The sequence below is a fragment of the Aedes albopictus genome, chromosome 1 (assembly GCF_035046485.1).
Source record: "Aedes albopictus strain Foshan chromosome 1, AalbF5, whole genome shotgun sequence".
NCBI classification, from domain to species: domain Eukaryota; kingdom Metazoa; phylum Arthropoda; class Insecta; order Diptera; family Culicidae; genus Aedes; species Aedes albopictus.
Genome location: NC_085136.1, coordinates 80,702,037 through 80,722,473, shown reverse-complemented (window position 1 = coordinate 80,722,473; position 20,437 = coordinate 80,702,037). Strand labels below are relative to the sequence as shown.

The 20,437-nt window shown below is 38.6% G+C and overlaps 1 protein-coding gene across 1 annotated transcript in view; it reads right to left on the bottom strand.

Moving 5' to 3' along the window:
• LOC115256356 (cytochrome P450 4c3-like) overlaps window positions 1–19,989 on the bottom strand; it is a 39,866-nt gene extending 19,877 nt beyond the window's left edge. Inside the window, exon 1 of the mRNA XM_029854696.2 lies at window positions 19,485–19,989. Coding sequence (XP_029710556.1) covers window positions 19,485–19,707 — 223 coding nt within the window. The 5' untranslated portion in view covers window positions 19,708–19,989. The remainder of the gene's footprint in view (window positions 1–19,484) is intronic.
• Between the last annotated feature and the right edge of the window lie 448 nt (window positions 19,990–20,437).

Sequence of the window (20,437 nt, the reverse complement as noted above, 5' to 3'; positions counted from 1 at the left end):
TAGAATTTCGGGAGAAATCCTCAGAGGAATTTCGGAACAATTTCTGAATAGCATATCCCGATACAAATATCTGAAGGAAACCCTTATCACTAACTCTTCAGTTTCGAGATCAGTTTTCTACAAAGTTTACCTCTGGCCCAGGTAACTTCGTTTTTGAACGTTGCTTCAGTATTCTAAGAATTTCTTTCCATGATACACCGAAACCTCCATTTAAGTAGAATCCATGCTTAGGCGGAAGCGATTAAGGGGGGTGGAGTGGTGGGTTTTTAAGCTGTTTAAGGTTTCTTTAAAACTTTCTTAACCATATGTCATCGAATATACATGCAAAACTTGTGCGCTTGAATGATTGAATGAAAGTCATGCTTAACCCTTGAAGACAAGTATCATATGATTCAACTGGTCTTCTATGACTACCAAAACGCACTATACCAAGTATGAAATGCACCCGATGCGTTATTACGGGTGTAGATATAAAGGCCTTAACTCCAGAATGATTTGGATGGCCTAAGGTATCGCCATTGACGTGCAGTTAATCTTTCATACTCAGATTTGCATGTATGGATCTAATGAAATCAGTTCTGACATTCATACATTAGTTTGATATACTATTACAGGTAAAGGCCTTATTATCAGAACTCCAGAGCTACTTTAAGTTGCTTAGAACATCATCAGGTCATGACTACCATCATTTCATATTTCAAAATATTCATTTGAATGTAATTCATCAAGTTCAAGTGATTTAAAAAGTAAACACGACTATTTGTATTCAGTAGACAAAGTTCAAAACTTCTGGATGTCTTGGATAATCTGGAGATATATGTTACAACTGTAAAAGGACATAAGACATTTCTATCTTACAGACCTAACCCAAACAAAGAATATTATGCAATTTACATTGAAATATATCACATGTACATAGAAATAAAACGCGGAATCGAGTGAAGAACAAGTGGTGTACACTACATTTGCAGCTATACCTCCAAAATGTTCTAGCATAACATAATCTCCATATATGCATATGATAGCACAACTAACTCCCTTGATAAAAACATTTTAGTTTTGAAAATCCACCCACTGGGTCAAAAACTATAGGTAAATCTATGCAAAAAAGTTGTCCACATCCTTTAAGGCAGGGGTTCCCAACCTTTTTGAGGTGGCGACCCCCTTTAAAAATTGTCGAAACATCTGGGGCCCAATGATTTTTTTTTTGAAAAAAAAAAATCGAATTTAATGAACGAAACCGAGTTTTTTGGGTACAGTGACGTAGCCAGAAATTTACTGTGGGAGGGGCTTTCGATGATCAATGATACGTTTTTTTTTTATTCGACACTCACATTTCGTGAACAATGATGTCATATACATTCAATTTGAGTTATAGCTGAAAAATAGCGGCGCAGCCGAAAAATTTTCCATCTGAAGGCGTTTAATACTGAAAATTTGTTCCTAAAATTGTTGCTATTGGGGGTGGCGGTATACAAAATTAACATTTGGTATAATTTGCACAAAATAGAATAAAAATTTAACAAGTTTTTGGTAACATCGCGGCCCCCTTGGACTGGCTTCACGGCCCCCCAGTGGGCCGCGGACCACCAGTTGGGAACCCGTGCTTTAAGGGTTATTATTGAAGGGCTTTGTTTGCCTGCCATTGCATGGATTTGTATATTGTGAGACAAGTACAATGATACATTATGCCCAGGGAGTCGAGTAAATTTTTCCGACTGGAACGGGAATCGAACCCCCCGTCTCCGGATCGGCGATCCATAGCCTTAACCTCTAGGCTAATTAGAGACCCCAAGTACACGTTAATTTATGTTGTGTTGTCTACGCAGTGTTTGGTCTAAACAGCATTAAATTCTTTCAGATAAAGTAAAATAAATGTCACAGTTGCCGCATTCAGCCTTCAACACCTGTCTCTAAAATATAGACGGTAAGTAGCGCGTATTTAAAACACGCGTACGAAATTAACACCGATTAAATTAGCACACAATGCAAGAACTGTGCGCAGCGTTTGATAAATTTAGACTCATCTTTGCATAATGCTCCAAAACCTGCCCCAACCGAAATAGCGTAGTCATCTTTGGGGAGATGATCTGCGCAAAAAAAAAACACCGGGCTAATTTATGCAATGGTGCAAGTGTGACCCGGCCTGATTATGTTAATACACACGCGATGAGCATTTCTTGGCAATTTTCCTAAATGCTACGATTGTACCTTGACCGTTATTGTCATCCGCGCATCTGGCCGCGCGCTGCGCCCAGGTGGCCGGTTTTTTTGACCAAGTTTGGAGGCTACGTGCAAAAGCCATGAGTCGGTAACAGATGTCGTAGCAATGATTAAAGATGCCAGTCGAGGCAGGCCTAGAAGACAGTCCGGAAATAGACGAAAAGTGTCTTCGCTAAAAATACCCCATCCGGCAAAGGTAAAATCTAGCCACAGCCAGTAGTGGTACCAAGCAGTCAGGTCAGCCATCCGTAGAAATGGGCAGATGAAGGGACGGACACGGTGTGAAAACACATAACTTGACATTTTCCATTATCAAACGAACAACAACCAACGGAGGCAGGTGACCTTCACGAATAGTGCAAAGTGGAGTTTTATCAAAAACGCCACCACCATGCCATGAATGGAGAAGCATATCGAATGGTTGCTGCAATAGGTTAGGCTTGTTTGGACGATGGTCTCCACAAAAGTGTAGCGACCTCGAAGAATATCGTTTGAATCTATAGATACAAGTACACGTTGGGCTGGTGTAAGCGACATGGTACGGTGATTTTTTGTTACAGCCGCATACATATTTATGATTGATTGTAAAACATAAATTCGTTCCTATGATAGTTGAATACTTAACCACAACGCAGTATAATACATTGGTAAGTCATTCGACTGATGCTGTTGTAACTAAGGCCATTTTTAAGTAGCAGTTAAAGAAGGAATCAGAAATAGCCAATTTACGCAACGGAAATTATTTACATTACTAACCCGACGTTACATTTCGCTCCGTTGAATCTACGCCGAATATATCTCTACTAGGTCGGTCCTAGACCAATCGCTTCCAGTCTCCCGGAAAGATATTGCTGTGTGCATTCGGAATGCAAATATCAAATGCGGGAACACCAAATGCGGTAAGAATTTCTAACAAGTAACCCGATGTCAGTGAGAGCTTTTGAATCCTAGGTTGGCCGTGGTTTGACTATGGTTGCTAAGTTGCCTTTAGTAACACTGTGTTACCGCGTTTGGAGCGCATTTGAACACCGTTTGCATCTTGAGCGCACACAGCAATAATGCCCTTGGCTCATTCATTTGTATAGAAATACATCATATCATTACATATGTACATTAGCGTGGCTCAAAATACCATATGTCAAAAAGTTCGATGGGCCCCCTTCTCATTTCGTTCTATATGACGCCACGATGCTCTGGTCAAATTTTCAGCTAAATTCGTTAACATTAGGGCGGTGCTAAACTCATTTGAAGTTTGTATGGGAGTTTATATGGAAAAACATCGTTTTTAGCATTTTTCTCATGAGGGGCACTATTTTTACTTAAAACACATAACCGATTATATGGAACTATAGTCTTACATGTGCCGAAAAACTTTGTCGAAGACCACAAAGTCATCCGAAGCTTATAAGAAAAGAGATTACATGCAGACCATCTGGTGGTGCTTAACATTTAACATGTACAGGAATAACAATAGCAATAAAATCTCATTGAATGGGCCCGTACTCTCTGGGCTATATCTTTTTTCGCAAGTGTCTGATTACGTTGTGGTCTTCGGCAAAGTTTTTCGGCATATCCCAGGCTATATTTCTATAGGATCGATTACGTGTTTTAATGAAAATTAGAGCCCCTTAGAAGAAAATTGCAAAAAACGATGTTTTCCCATATAAACTCCCATACAAACTTCAAACGAGTTTAGCACCGCTCCAATGTTAACGGATTTAGATGAAAATTTGACCAGAGCATCATGGCGTCATATAGAACGAAATGAGAAGGGGGCCCATCGAACTTTTTGACATGTGGTTTTGCCATACAAGCTTGAGTCACCCTAATGTACATCCATACATTTATTTGTTGAACATCACATTTTAAATACGACAAATCAACAATAGTATCCCAGCTAACACGAAGTCGTATATAATTTAGAATAGGATGCTAAAGTTCATTTAAGCGCTTGTAAAGTGTACACATATCGCCTCCAATTTAGCATCTTATTCAACAGTATATGCGATCGCTATCCATCCTTGGTCACGCCCAATGATCGTCAAACCACGCATCATCTGGTCCGCCCATCGCGCTCTCTGTGCTCTACGCCTTCTTGAGCCAAACGGATCAGTAGCGAACTCCAACTTTGCAGGCAACATGCCCTGCCCATCATATCTATCCGGCTTTCACCTTCTAGATGCTTGGTTCGCCGTAGAGTGCGGCGAGTTAATGGTTCATCGTTCTCCACCACACTTTGTTCTTCTGCACACCGCCGAAGATCATCCTTAGTGCTTGCAGGTCCACCTCGACCGTGGTCTCGTGTTCGTAGAGGAGCACCGGACCGGTCTTATTAGCGTTTTGTGCATGATGCATGTCAGACCGCAGCTTCTTTTGGAGCCCGTAGTAGGCACGACTTTTACTGATGATGCGCATTTGAATTTCATACCATACCGCGAAGATCAGTTACGTTGTCGGCTGGCCGTCGATGAAGCCGGCTTGATGACTTCCCACGAACTCATTCGTTTCAGGTGACAGAGACGGAAGATGATCTGGGATAGCACTTTGTAGGCAGCACTCAAGATAGTGATCGCTCTGAAGTTCTCACATTCCAAATGGTCGCCTTTCTTGTGCATGGAGCAGATTCCTTTCACTTCCTTTCACTCCTCCGGTAGCTGTTCGGTTCCCGAACCCGGTGGCCAACTTTTCTGGGCCCATCTTGACGAGTTCAGCTGCGATACCATCCTTACCAACTGCATTGTTCGTTTTGAGCTGGCCTTAACTTCCCTCAGCGTGAGAGTTAGCTCATTTCCGTCCTCTGTTGCTTTGGCGTAGTCGTTCCCTCCGTTGTTGTCGTGGTCTTCCGTGCCTACGTCCTCCACGCCATTCAGGTGTTCGTCGAAGTGCTGGATCCACCTTTCGATCACCTCACGCCCGTCCGTCAAGAGGCCTCCATCCTTATCACAGCATATTTCGGCTCGTGGAACGAAGCCGTTGCGGGGTGCGTTGAGTTTCTGGTAGAACTTCCGTGTTTCTTGGGAACGGCACAGTAGTTCTGCGGGGTTCCTAGCTGCAGCATTACCGCCCGTGCTGCGCTCATCTCCTCCAAAATCGCTCTGCATTCCTCATCGAACCATTCGTTCCGTCGATTCCGTTCCACGTACCCGATGGTGCTCTCGGCTGCGCCGTTGATAGCTGCTTTTACTGTTCTCCAGGCAGTCCTCTAGAAGGGCCACATCGAGCTCGCCCTCGTATAGCAAAGCTGCCTTGAGATTCTGTACGTATGCTGAGGTATTGTCCGGTTGCTTCAGTCACTCTAGGTTGTACCGTGGTGGTCGCCGGTACCGTACATTGTTGATGATAGAAAGTTTTGAGCGCAGTTTGACCATCACCACATAGCGGTTGGAGTTGAAAATAGCGCCATGATAGGTCGTGTCTCGACAAATGTTGAGCTGGAATTTCAGGCCAATACTATTCAATGCTCACTTCAAGTAAGCAAGCAACGAGTATTGTTGTGTTGCTTAGGGTTTGGTGGATTACGGGATTTGTGCTCGACATAATTCAAGTTAATAGAATGATTGTGTTGTTCTTTGCTGTGCATGCATTGCTCCTGTAAGGGGTGAGTATGGCAGCATAATCGATCGCGTTCGCTATTGTCTCGAGTGAAAATCAAAACAATAGATGCGCGGGTGTTTAGTGTTCAGTATTGTGTTGTTCTTTGCTGAGTATTGTGTTGTTCTTTACAGAGAAGAACATTAATCAAGACAATTAGATGATCGGCATTTAACCACAAAAACCCCACAACAATTGGTGAGATCTTTCCAATATTATTTATTTATAAATATTTCTACTTCAGTATATTTACTTTATAACTGCATATAAGTTGAAAATTCGCTATTTTCAACACCCTTTCATCTATTGGAAGATGCTTCAGTTCTGGGCTCTTTCTAAGTTGATGAAGGGATTTATAAATGCTTGCAAGGACTTGGCCAGGTGTGTGGAGCTGAGTGAATCTATGACATTGTAGATAGTAGCGACATCAGCAATGTCAATGGAAATATTCAACTTTGCAACTCCATCCAAGATTTGTGCAAGTATTCATGCTATGCTATGCTATGCTATGCTATAATTCAAGTTAATAAAATGACGACCGTTGTGGCGGTCATCTTAGTACTTTGTCAATCTTGTCCTTATACCGGTAACGCCCAAGGTGTCTAACAATTTGAATCTTTAAGTAAATTTGTTATCAATAGTCAAGCTCCAAAAATATTAACATGCTTTCACAAAAAATAGAAGTATATGGTATAGTTTCAAAAGAGTCTTTCATGTAGGTTCTAAACATTTGATAACATTCTCAAGTATTATTTCAGCATTACTTTACATTCTGATTAATGTAGATCATTGATACCAAGCTGAGAGTGTCTGTGTTCGATTCCTAGTCAGGATCTTTTCGTAAGGGAGAATTTATAGATAGGATCCCTGTCGGAGTCCCGAGAGCAATCTCTTGAAGTATTCTGGAGTAGGTAATCCCTGAAAGAATCCCAGGAGAAATAAAGAAGAAATCCCTAGAAGAATTAATTAGGGAACATTTATATGAACACTGGAAGAATACCTGTAATGCCGGAAGAAATCATGGTAAGAATGCCTAAGGCAATCCCGTGAAGAATCAATGGGAGATCTTAGGAGGGCTTAATGAAGGAATCTCGGGAGGAATTCCTGAAGGAATCCTGGAATGCATCCATGGAGTTCCTAAGGGAGCTTGAGCTTGAGCTTGAGCTTGAGCTTGATTGACCGCCCGCAGTTGCTACTGCAGTATCGCCAGATCAGCTACGCTCTGAGATAGCTGCTTGGGACTAACAGGCATCTTCAGTGTGTGAGCGTTGGTGGTCTTGTATTTTTAGGCGACAATGGCCTGCTGCGTCAGGTTGCAGGTCAATGGGGAAGGGGAGGGAAGTGATGATTGCAATCGCTTGCCCACATCAGGCCGTGGAATCCTCTGCGCCTGCACAAGGTCATGCGGATGTTGATGTGTTGGTGGAAAACGTTTATTTTTGGCACATGGATCATGTATTGGTGCAAGGGTGCCAGGCGTAAAGCGATAGATTTGTGTGAAGATTACTGTGAAGCGGCAATCCGCTTGGTAGCATAACTTGTATGTAGGCGTTATATGATAGATTGACACTGTGCTGTGATGAAAGTTGGAAAGAAGGGAAACGGCTTTTTTTCAATCCGTTTCTTCTTCTAGCGATCGCCACGAACATACGAATATACATGAGATGTAAATGCAGGAGAGAGAGAGAGAGAGAGAAAGAGAGAGAGAGAGTGAGAGAGAAAGTAGATAGAAAGATACAAAGTAGGAGGAAAGGGACGAGCCAGGGATTGAACCCAGGACCTTCTGCATTTCAATCAGAAGCGGTAGCCACTAGACCACCAAGCTCGTCTTCCATGGAGTTCCTAAGGGATTCCCTATAAACTATGAAAACTACATCTAAAAAGCTCTTAAGCAGAATCTCTGAAAGAATTCCTGAAGAAATTCCTGGAGAGATCTCAGGGGAAATGCCTTGAGGAGCCCCGAGAATAATCCATTAAAAAGTCTCTGGAGAAATCAAAGGCAAAATCCCTGCAACAGTCCCAGGAGGAATCTCTGAAGAGACCCTTGAAAAATAACTAGAACGAATCACAAGAGAAATTTCGGAATAAATCCCTGAAAGAATGCAGGAAGACCTAAATTAATTGTGGGTATACATTCTTCAAAAATGCCGGAAGAAATCCCTGTGGACATCAATGGAGGAACTTCAGAAAAAAAAAATCCACCCGAAATCTTTAGAGGAATCATGAGAAGGGTTCGTCATTGGACGAATTTCGGGAGGAATACCTGAAGGAAAGCTGAGAAAAATCAATGAAGATATCACGGGGAAAATCCTTGATCTGACATCAGGAAATATCTCTGCAGAAATTCCGCAGAAACTCCCAGAAGAAATGTTGAATATAATCCTGAAATCTCTGGATGAATACCGAGAGGAAACAATGAAGGAATTCTGAGAGAAATCCTAGCTACAATGCCGGGAAATATTCCGGAAGAATTTAGTTCTAAAGTTTTGGAAAATTTATCAATTCTGAAATTTTATATGAGAAAAATAATAAATTAATTAATTAATAAAACTTATTTCAAAGATTTTTTGAATTCACTTTTTGACAGCTGGACAACTGTTTAAAAGCTCTGTTCGGTGCTAGAGGAATAAAAAACCGAAAATCGATAGAAGAGTTCCGGAAGGAATTGATGGAATGCCAGGAAATAACTCTGAAGGAACCTCGAAAGAATTTCCAGAAGGAATCTCTGAAGGAAACCTTGGGGAAATCCCTAGAGGAATACTGGGGAAATCTAAAGGAAACCCCAGGAGAAATCAATGAAGCAGTCCCAGGAGGAATCCCAGAAGGATTCCCGGGAAAATTTGAAGGAATACCAGGAATTATCCCCGAAGGGATCCCAGGGAGTAATCAATGAAAAAATCCTAGAAATAATCCCTGCTGAAAAGCCGGGAATTGGGATGGAAGCTCGGGTGAAATCCCTAAAGGAATCGCGGCAATAAATACTACAGGAATACCGGGAGACATTGAAAGTGGAGTCTCGGGAGAAATCACTGATGGAATGCCAGGGCATGTTTGTGAAGAATTCTCTGAAGGAATCCCGGTAGGAATTCTTAACGAAAACTCTGGAGAAATTTCTAATCAAGTCCTGAAACAAAAGAATACCGTGAGAAATCAATGAAAGGAATCTCTGAAGGAATTCCTGATAAAATCTTGGAGAAATCCCTGAAGGAAATCAATGAACGATTGCCGGAGGGAATACCGGGAAAACACTTAAAAGAATCCCTGATCGAGTCTTGGGAAATATCTTGGAAGGATAGCTGGTTTAATCAATTAAAAAAAACAAGAGTAATGAAAGAATGAATGAAGGAATCCTGCAAGAAACATATGATAGAGTTTAAGAAAAAAAATCCTGGTGGAATCGTTGACAGAAGAAATGCCAAAAGAGATCTCTGAAGGAAACCCGGGAGAAATCAACAAAAATATTAGGAGGAATCTCTGAAACAGGGATGTCAGATGATTTTTTGAAAAATCTTTATTACTCCTTCCAAAAATCTTTATCCCATGCAAAATTTGGGTAAAAAATCTGTATTCCATACACAATTAAAATAGCCCCTCTAGCTCAAAAATCTGTATTTCAAATAAAACTAAATCTGTACGGAAGCTCAACAATCTGTATAACACAGATAAATCTTATAAATGGCATCCCTTCTTTAAAGGAACCTCTAATGGGAACCCACGAGGCATTTTTAAGAATTTCCCGGAAGAAATCAATGAAGAGATCCCGGGTGGAATTTTGGGAAGAACCTGAAAGAACCCTGAGATGAATCTCTACAGGTTTCTTGGGATTCTGGATGAATAACAAGATGAATCCTGGTTTAAATTCTAGGAGAAATCCTAAGAGAAATATCGGTAGAAATCACTGAATGTTTTCATACATAGAACACTGCGGGGGTTTAGTATGTAGAAAAAGATATATTTTACATATTTTTCATCTAGTGCGGCAACTTTTAATTGGATATCTCTTTTTGACACATGGTTCTTCTGCACTTGATCGGTTATGTTGAAGACTGAGGGGAGCTATGAGCAAGTAATTGTTTCATTTTCGAAGGATTTATTACTCATTATTACATTACATTTTGGGCTTCATGGCCGTGTGATCAGAGGTGTTAGTCGTCTAATCGTTTCGTAAGCCTCCGAATGAAAGTTCGATTCTCACTCCAGTCGTTGGAACCGACAACCGGAAAAATCTCCACTGGATCAATGTGTGTTCCATGAGTTGTCCGTTGTCTCATGTTAGACCAAGCCCACCCGTGGGCTTAATACTACACACGCAACAGCACGTCGTTAACGATTTTTAATTTCGTTATCAACCCATTTTCGCACCGGTCGTTCGTTTCCTTGTGAGTAAAATAATGATCGGTCGCCTTTGCGCACCGGTGGTCTCTATTCTCTCCGTACCATCGGTTTTTTGCACTTCTGTAATTCATCGCAATATTTTGTGTATTTCTATGGGGTTATTGCAAATCTTATTCAGTATAATAATTTGTGCTCATATTATGGAAGATGGGGTTTTGCATAAGACTGAAAACTGTTAGTAAAAATTGAATTCAAATAAATAATTCCCTTGGAGATTTGTACCAGTTTTGGTGCGTTTAAGGATATCATTTTCTCAATAATTTATGATTGTATTTAATCCCGGAATTCAAGCAATCTTTTTTTTAATTATATGTTTGTTGCTTACTGTATGACTTGTAGGTTGAATTTTTATCTAAAATAATATACATCTCTTCAATATTCATGTTGCCTTTCTCGCAAGAAGTTTATCTGAATTTGAGATTATGAGCATCTTTTTTTAATAATTAGGTTTTTTGAATAATTACATCCCTTGCATTTCCAACACATTTATAACGTAGTTGTCTCCTTTACAACTTCGCGTAGGTCAAGATTTTTGAATCCTGGTCATAGTAGAAGCTGTCTTCTAACAGTCTGCGATAAGTTTGCGCAACCTTTTTTCATTAACGTGTATTTGAACATCAGCTTACTCAGTCACAACCTTTTAGTTACAAAGCATCACTCGCAAATCTTAATATATATTGCGATCTTTTGGATGCTGGTATATGAATATTTTGTTGGAAGCAGATTCTATGCGCTTGAAGTAGACTGCGTATTTGTCAAAGTACATAATGAGCCCACTCTCCTTTTTGGCACTTCACACAACAATTGTTGTATTTTAACATCCAACGCCTTGCTTTTTCTCTAACGAGGAACCTACAATATGGCAGTCCTGCACACCAGAGCGTTAATGATTAATCATAAATTTAATCATGATTAATGATTAATGATTAAGATTAATCAAAAATCATTAATCATAATCACAAAAAAATCTCATTTAATCATTAATCATTAATCTTAATCACACTTTTTTCGCAATTTAATCATTAATCAGTAATCATAATCATAAGAAAACAAGTTAATCAATCATTAATCATTCATCACCAAAAAATGATTCAAAATATAAAATATATTATTCAATTAAAGTTGGTTTAAATGCTGTTCTAAATATTATAATTTATGATTCTTCTTTCAAAAATCTCCCAGACAGAGTTACCTTTTACTTTTGAAACTTTAAAAATATTTTTAACAACAAATATATTTTAATCACTTCCAGTTTTTGTGATTGATTAATCATGATTAATCATGATTTTTAATCAATGAGCCATTTTTAATCATTAATCATAATCAATAATCACAGATAAAACCATATTTAATCATTAATCATAATCTTTAGTCATCCTCAAAATCGAATTAATCATTAATCATAATCAAAAATCACTGAAATAAAAATTTTAATCATCAATGATTAATCATGATTAAATTTTTTGTTAATCATGAACGCTCTGCTGCACACCGCCTATTTTAATTGGTGAAACTTGGCAGCTCGACTACATTTTTTAAAATTTTTATCGGCAAGATTTAGTTTTTACAAAAAGAAATAACTGTCGTGTTTCTATGATATCTGAGTTGAGTTAGGTACAGTCAATGCATCTTTGAAAAATCGTAACTACTCTTATCTAATCACGGCGTGTGTATGGGAAAGGTTTGTAACAAAAAATTGGGCATCGCCAAATTTTTCGCTATTCAAAAATAGAGGCTTCCAGCTTTCATTTGCACGGTCCCTCAAAAAAATCCACCGAGGGATCTCGAACAACTTTTTCAGAATACTGTTTTTCCCCATACAAAATGAACGGTTCCAAATTAATCCCTATTTCTACTTAACAAACATACCCAATTTTTGTATGAAAAAGTTCCCCCGATGGAATATTTCGATGTTGGGCTTGAATGAAAGCTAGTAGCGTCAACTTTCACGTAACGTAAAAATTAGCGATGCTTATTTTTTTATAATAAATTTCTTCTACCAGACACACCGTGTAATCTCATACATACGCGGAATCACCCTGGAAAGCAATCGTGTTACTTTTCTTGTCAATACTGATGCTTGCAGCATATCAGAGATATGACACATGCATCAAAGCGGCCTGGTCTACTGCGTTGTATTTACGCGCAAAGATGATTCTTCGAAATACTTGGAGTACAGAATATTTTATTTCGGCAAGGTACTTCTCGAATTTACAGGGGAGGAAGGATGCGTGGACGGTGAAGTTACCCATTTCGCACACTTTCTTCCTAATGTCTCGTTTATTTAATTTATATTTTTAAATTTATATTTAATAAACCACCCACTGACGACCACCATTTTCAAAAACAGCAATCAAACCAAAACTCTTTTGCCTTTTTGAAATATACACGACAAAACGAAACGCGAGGCACAGCTCTTTCAGAGCGGAGGATCTCAGCCCGGAAAGTGAAGAAAGAAAACCTTGTGGTCCCTTATTACCGTCAAATAGTTTCTTTTCGGGTTAGAAAATACGCACATCTTCTCACCGGAATCTGCGACGGATGACGATAATTTTGGAACTTGTCGGAACGAACTTCGCGAGTTATTTATTTGGACATTTTTCTAAATGTGCGAAACTAAGCTTTACTTGCTGCGTAGAAAACCCGGCTCAAACATGTACGTGTTAAAACAGCAACACTCACTGAATCACTATACATTTCTTCAAATATTAGTTTCGAAACGATCGGCCGAATCGAAAACTAAAGGTGCGATTATGAGCAATCGTAACTATTTTTAAGAGAAATTCAATACATTTTCGATATGCATGATCCTAAAATTGGCGAAGAAGCGAAAACTTTATTCATAACATACTTAAGCAAAGCTTGTCAATTTAAACCTACTATTTTTCTGCGTTTGTATTGTCACTCCATCACAATTGTATGTCAGACAATTTGTTGTGTTATTCGTGTAACGATCTATGATATTGATTGGTTGAAAATTTCAAATATTTGATGCAAACTAAGATAAATTCCTACCTATACAAAACAAGAAAATCATCCTCTAGAAACTATATACCTGGCAACCCAAGTAACACAGAAAACATCTTTGAAAATGAAATTTGAAAAAGATGTTTTAATGCAGTATTTTAATTGTATCTGTACACATCTTATGTTGAAATAAGGTTTAAACTATGTTTGTCATTAACAAGCTACGTAAAAATCTCATCAACCTCACCACACGTTACAGCAACGTAAATAACACGTTGATTAAACTTGATTTGTGTATCGTTGTCTTCTTTCAATTCAAGATGATATGTAAAACATCATCAGCACATAGTTATAACCTTTAGGCTCAAATATGTTACGAATACGTTTTTTTTACGTATTCTATACGTTAATGTATAAGTTTATCAGATCTCTGTCTCCCCTCACTCACTTAAATTTATGATACACTAGCCGTCCCGGCAAACGTCGTACTGCCTGCCTACTGTGTTTTTTTTTGACATGCAGCTCCATAGGGACGTCCCAAGCAAGTCATCTGTATAGGAGCCCCCCGTTCCAGAGACCGGAGAGGTCTCACACCAGGCTCAGAACCTTCCCCGGTCCCGAACCCCCCTGCATACAAAATTTGAAGCCGACCGGTTCAGTAGTTTCCGAATCCATAGCGGTCATACAGACAGACAGACAGAAATTCTTTTATATTATATAGATCTTATGCACATAAAACTACACCGAAATTTAACTATGATAGCACCATGATAGTTTATGCTGTGCGGACACTTTGAGTACTTACGTGACGACTAAAACTCACTTAGAAACGTAAATTTTGATACCGCAAAATTAGACAAGAATTTATTTTGATTGATCCCACGATCTGCACTCTAACTTTGTTATTGTTGCACTGATGTTCAAAACAGGTATCAAAAACCAAAAATCACATCGTTGTATGCTATGTGAAAATGGATGTTGCTAGTACGTTGCCAAGATGTTTTTTCAATGTTTTTCAATCGATTCAAATAGTACCCGATAAACATGTTATTGAGATGTACAAAAAATGTATTTTGAATGTGTTTCCAATATTTTGAATACTTTCCTATCAGGCCAGACAAATTACAGTGCCTGCTAAAAGATTTGACACTAACGCTTTTATAGATGCATAGCAGTTTGTTTATCCACAAGTTTTTCTCCGAATAATTATTTATCTGGGAAATTTTTAACATTCAATGTAATAATATAGTTGTCTTAATGATAACGAATACAAATTCTACAGTGGAAAAGCTCATAATTAATACGTTATGATTAAAAATAGCATTCCAAAACTTTCTGACGGTACTGTGTCAAGAATCCACCATGTTGGATATCTGAAAATGTACTCGAAAATCTCACAAAAAGCATAGAGATGACAAAAACCTCCCTTCTTGTTTTCAATCCGATGGGAGGCGAATTAATTCATGAAGAGTGAATGTGTTTATTTCACCATAAATTTTGAATGGCACATGTATTTAAGTCATAGTGACCAAACATCGTGATGATGAATTACAAATGAAATGTAAGGCTTGACAATTATTTTGAGCCATTACCAAATAGCACATGTCACATTATTTCCACAGTGTGCGATTGATAAAGAATAATTTTCCTGCTAGCAAAAAGTAAGTTCTTACGATGTTGCTGAGAACATATGCGATACTTAATTTTATGTTATAAGAATGTATTGAAAAACATCTTTGGTAACATCGTAGATGTTTTATAAGCCGCCATTTTTTGCGCTTTTTCGGTGTTATAAGTGTACGAAAATAAGTTTTCCATATTCAGAACAAAACATGGACGTTTGTATGAATCATGTATTATATACAGTAGTGTAACAAGTTGTGTTACTTGGGAACAAATCCATACTCATGTTCTTTCGTCTCCTCTTTACGATACCCAGAGAGCTAAACGCGAGAGAGCGCACGAGCCTACGGATAGAGACCGTAAATACTTTGCGTGTCTCTATATTCTAAGCCCTGCTACGAACCGTACGTAAACTTTTCGCTTTCGAGCCCTACTTAGCAGCGACCGGTGCGGTTCACTTCTTTGTTCGGGGCTCTACTTAACGTTAAAACGCTTGATTGAGCCCATGAGTGGGCTTGGTCTTAGTGATCATTCAGTCTGTTCATTCTCTGGACGCGTGCCTGTTTGACCCCAAAACTGCACCGCGTGTGCGCTGTATACGATAAGAGAGGTTTTTTTTGGTACCGTTGTACTTTTTACAACCAGCGCGCGTCCTGGTGGGTTAAAATTACCGTACCGTGGCCAGATAAATATTTCCAAAAAACGCCAACATGCCAACTCATTGTTGGGCTGAGATATTATTACCGTCTTACCCCGCTGGTTCGACACGTTTTAATACGACACTTTTTAATTCGTACGCCGCTTATTCGACATATGTCGAATTTAAAAGTGCTCAAATGTACAGCGATGTACACTGTAAATTCAAAACAGTTTGATATTGCGCTTATACTCGCACCCGCAGCAGCTCCTCTTGCAGCCGTTAATTTCGGAAGTTCTGAGTTGGTGCTATTCGACACCCAAACCCTCTAGAGACCAACCGAAAAGAACTGAGGATGACAACAATCATAGAAAGAACGAGCTTTTTATTTACACCACCGCAATATCTGTTGAAATTATGTTTCATAACAAATCCGGAAATCAAAACAATAACAAAAATAGAGTTGCCAAACTTCAATGAGCATGATGGTGTGTGGTGACCAGTTTGTCGAATTAAAAGCTTAATCCGGTTATTCGACAACAGTCGGTGTCGTATTAGCGGGGTAATACGGTATCAAAATTTGGTGAATATGCTTAGAAGAAAGAAAAATACCTGATGAAAAGTCAGCTCCGAGCATAGTATATTTATTTAAGTATAATTATATTTAGGCTTGAAAGAACACTCTAAAAGGACTATCTGTAGCTATAATATCGAAACACAGTACAAAAGAACAGCCTGTGTTCAAAACAAGGATAAATCTCTATTAAAAAAAATCAGCAGTTGCAACATGAAAAACGTAATACAATTTGTAAACTCTGGAGGATTTTTACAAACAAACCCTGGATAAATATCTGAAAAAAAATTTGAAGAAATTTCTTTTGGAATTCCGAATTCCAAAGGAATTCTTCCGAAGGAATCTCTAGATTCATGTTTCAGGTGAAGATATGACGAAATCACATCAAGAATTTTAAAAAGCAAAAATCTGAAGAACTGTTGTTCGGGGTGACATGGGGCCTAGAGGGTAACATTGGTCCATCGATCCCACGGATTCGATATAAGTCAGAGAATCCGACTGTGGATGCAAAGTATCTTAGAATTATGTATTCTAGTTGTTTAGCACACAATATGCATTCCCGTCGTATTCTAAATGTGCAGAATAGTGGCCCAATGTCACCCCACTTTGGCCCAATGACACCCCACACGACGGAACCGAATGTCTGTTTTTGCTGAAAAGTTGATCGACTGGTCACCACCAGTGGGGAACCGATCGATCAATTTTTTAGCGCAAACCTACATTTTTCTCTTCAGATTTGTGATCCTGAAAATTTAAGGTGTGCCTTCGCCATATCTTCAACTTAGACTTTCCGAAAGATTCCCCGGAGGAATTCCTGAAAGGAGGAATGATTAAAAATGGTTTTCTAGGGAAATCCTAGATGAAATTTTTGGAGGGATCTTTGGTAGATGTTTTTAAACGAATTTATAAAAAAATATAATGTAGATAATCATGGAGATATTTCTTTAAAATTTCTAGATACATTTCAGGAAGAATTTCTGTAGGAATCTTCAAACATCATCTTCATAATTTCATACAGAATATCTAGAAGATTTTTAAAGGATTTTCTAAAGAAAGTCACGAAGGAAATAATGAAGAAATCTATTGGTTCTCTAGAGGAATCCCTGGAAAAAATCTGTGGAAATCTAGCGGAGTTTCATGGAGGAATATTAAGGCAATCGCCATGGAAGGTTTTCTAGAATAACACCTCCAGAAATTTTCCAAAGGAATCCCTGGATAAAATTTCCGATAGCGTCCCTTGACCTTCCTATTACATGACGTTGGGTCGCTGATGTAGTGTACTCCTGTTCTGAAGGAGGGTTAACAATTTCCTGAGAAAGAAATTTCTGCAGATTGTTTTTGAGATCCAATGGAGGATTTTCTAATAGAATTCTTCGGAATATTCCTGAAGGACTCCTTGGTCCTTGCACTAACTTTTGAAGAAATCTCTGCATTCGAAATCGTGATGTAATTTATGGAAGTTCTCCTTTCATAAATAACTTCAGGTATACCTTTTATAAAGTAATCCAAGGATCCATTGATAAATTTCTCCATCGGTTCCTCCAATAACTCTTTCAAGGATTCCTCAATAAATTTCTTCATTGCATGCCTCCAGAAATTCCTTCCAAAGTTGTTTCGTGATTTTTTTTTGTGATTCCAACAGATATTCCTTCTGATTTTTTTTTACAGAAATTCATACAGTGATTCAGGTGCTTCTTCGGGTATTCCTCCTTATACTTAATCAGGAATTCCTCCGGGATCTCTTCATAAGAATCATTTAGAAATTTTTTGAAGAGTTCAGAAATTTCTTTAAAAATAATTTTTTGAAACTTACACAACAAATCCTTTGTAAATGACTCATGAGATTTTTCTACGAATTTAAGTGTTTCTTCAGACATACTTTTAGGAATTTCTTAAAGAAAATGTGTTTCCGAATTCCTGGAGAAATTCTCTCGGCAAATCCTCCATGAGTTTGGGTAACGGATTTTTAGTATTTGATTCTTATAGGAAATCCACCAAAAGTTGTTCAAGGAGTGTTTCCAAAAAAATCCTCCATAAATTTATTCAGCAACTCCATCTAGAATGTCCGCAGGAATTGCCCTCGGATACACGATATTGCTCCATCGATTCTTTAAGAATACCTTCAGGGATTTTTGCTGGAATTAAATAGAAATTTATTCAAAAGATTTTCTAGAAATTCCTCCATGGATTCCTTCTGAAACTTCTTCAGAAATATCTCCAGAGACTCTTTCAGTAGTTCAAGGATTTCTTCATGAATGCCAGCGAAAGTTATCCTTTCCATAGATGTGTTTTTTTTAGAATTAAAAAAAAAAAAGATCGATTCCTTCGGAAATTCTTTCAAGCGTTCCTGCAGGAGTCCCTCAGAAAATTTCAATTGGGGTAATTGAAGACATTTCTAGTTTTTTTTTAATTAAATTTCATTTGCGGTTCCTTCAGAAATATTTTCTGAGATTCCTTAAGAGATTCCACGAGAAATTCTTTCAGATATTCCTCCACGGATTTTTTCTGAAGTACTTCATGAAACCACATACAAATACTGGAAGTACCTGTGGAGATTCCAAGAAGAAATTTTGGGAAATTTCTTGAAGTATTCTTAATTAATTTTAGGAGTGAACGTTGGAGAAATTTCTAACGGAATTCATGAGAAATACTTGGAGAATCTCCTTATAATGGCTCTGGAGAAATTCGTGGAAAATTTTCATGAAATTTTTTTTGGAGAAATTGAAGGAAAGAATCCTGGAGGAGTTTTTGAGAAAATACCTAAAGAGATTTTCTAAAAAGAAGCTTGAAAAATTTCGGTATTACGCCTCGGAGCATTTTTCCCTTCCTTGAAATAAAAAATCTGCGTGAATACGTGTAAAATTGTTCTGAGGGAACTTCTAAATCATGATTCAGCCAAATTTCTAGAAAAATTCCACTTAATTATCTAGATTATTTCATGCAAATTTTTGTAACTCATGCAAAAAGTTCATCCCATAGCGCATACCCTTAAAATTTTCTAAGAAAAATAAATAATTGTCAAATGCCGGTTAGCCTAAGTTTAGACCGTTTCACACAAACTTTTTAAATTAGGTCTATTGCAATAAACTGAAAAGTAAAAATCTTGACCAAGTGCAGAACAACCATTGCAACTGTCAGCTTCTCCCGTCTATTATAAGCGTATTTCATTTTATTTATACAATCTTTCCCCGTTAGATAGGGGGAAATCAGCTCTACCACTGCTGAAAGAATGATGATGATTGAATTATTGAGGATACACATATGAGGGACGGGAGAAGCAGAATCCCGCAATGGTTGTTACGCCCGTTTCACATGTTACTCTAGACACTTGTCATAGCTGTAACAGTCAGATCATTTGGTTTATTTCTATTGCCTATGCTTAGCCTCATAACAATGTTGTTAATGTTAATTCACATTATTCCTATTATTCAGCATCAACTATAATTATCATTTACTTCTCAGCCATCAACTCACCATCCTTGCATCCCAGCGAAACATGCAACCCATTTCCGATGATGGGCAGCATAAATGGCCCGGGAATCCTGTTAATGTGGTACACCAGCCGGGCTCTTCGCTTCCTGTAGGTAACGATCGCACAAACCATCATAACCAGAATCACGGTCGTTACCGGCGAAAGAACACTGAACAAACTGGCGATCTTTGCTGCTGCGGCGTGATTCTTCAAATACACATCCATCGTTGAGCCTGTGTCTGCTTCTTGAGCTAATCAATCATAACTGAGCTTAATGGAACTTTGTTTTTCTTCTGGTTTTGTCAGATTTGCACAAGGTTAGTGACACGCACTTGTTTCTCTTCTGTTTCTTATGAAAATTGATCACCTAACAATTAAGCTTAGCTCTACACACAATTTCTTTATCCACTTCACAGCTGGATTTTGCGCCTTTCTTCACGCTTAGTCGCTCGGTTACGCGCACGCGGCGAGATTTGAATCGGAACTGAACGTTAGATGCTAGCGCACGCTGCGTTGAAGCCGCCCAAAAATGAAGATCTTCTCGACGGGCGTCTGTCTGGGCCTCTAACATAACTAGCCTAAGCCTTAACACCACAAAGGCGACGGTGGTGGGAAAAAGGCCCCCTTCGAGTAGCGTTTGTCACGTCGTCATCGGCGTCGTCGCTGGTGGTGCTGATCGAACCGCGTCCGATCAAAGCTTTGTCAAATAGATACCTACTGCTGCAGTCAGCAGCATAATGACTTGGTTTTGGTGCGGTAGATGAATAAATGGTACGTAGCAAAGCAGATCTTGATAACACTTGAGTTATCATTTATCAACGTTCAAACGATTTATGAACACTGTGCGATGGATTTTGAACCATGGAAACTTACATCCTTTTAATGTACCATTTACTTTTCAGTCTTTGCACCTCACCTCTAAGTCAGAGAATTAGTTGAATGCAGTTATTTTCGA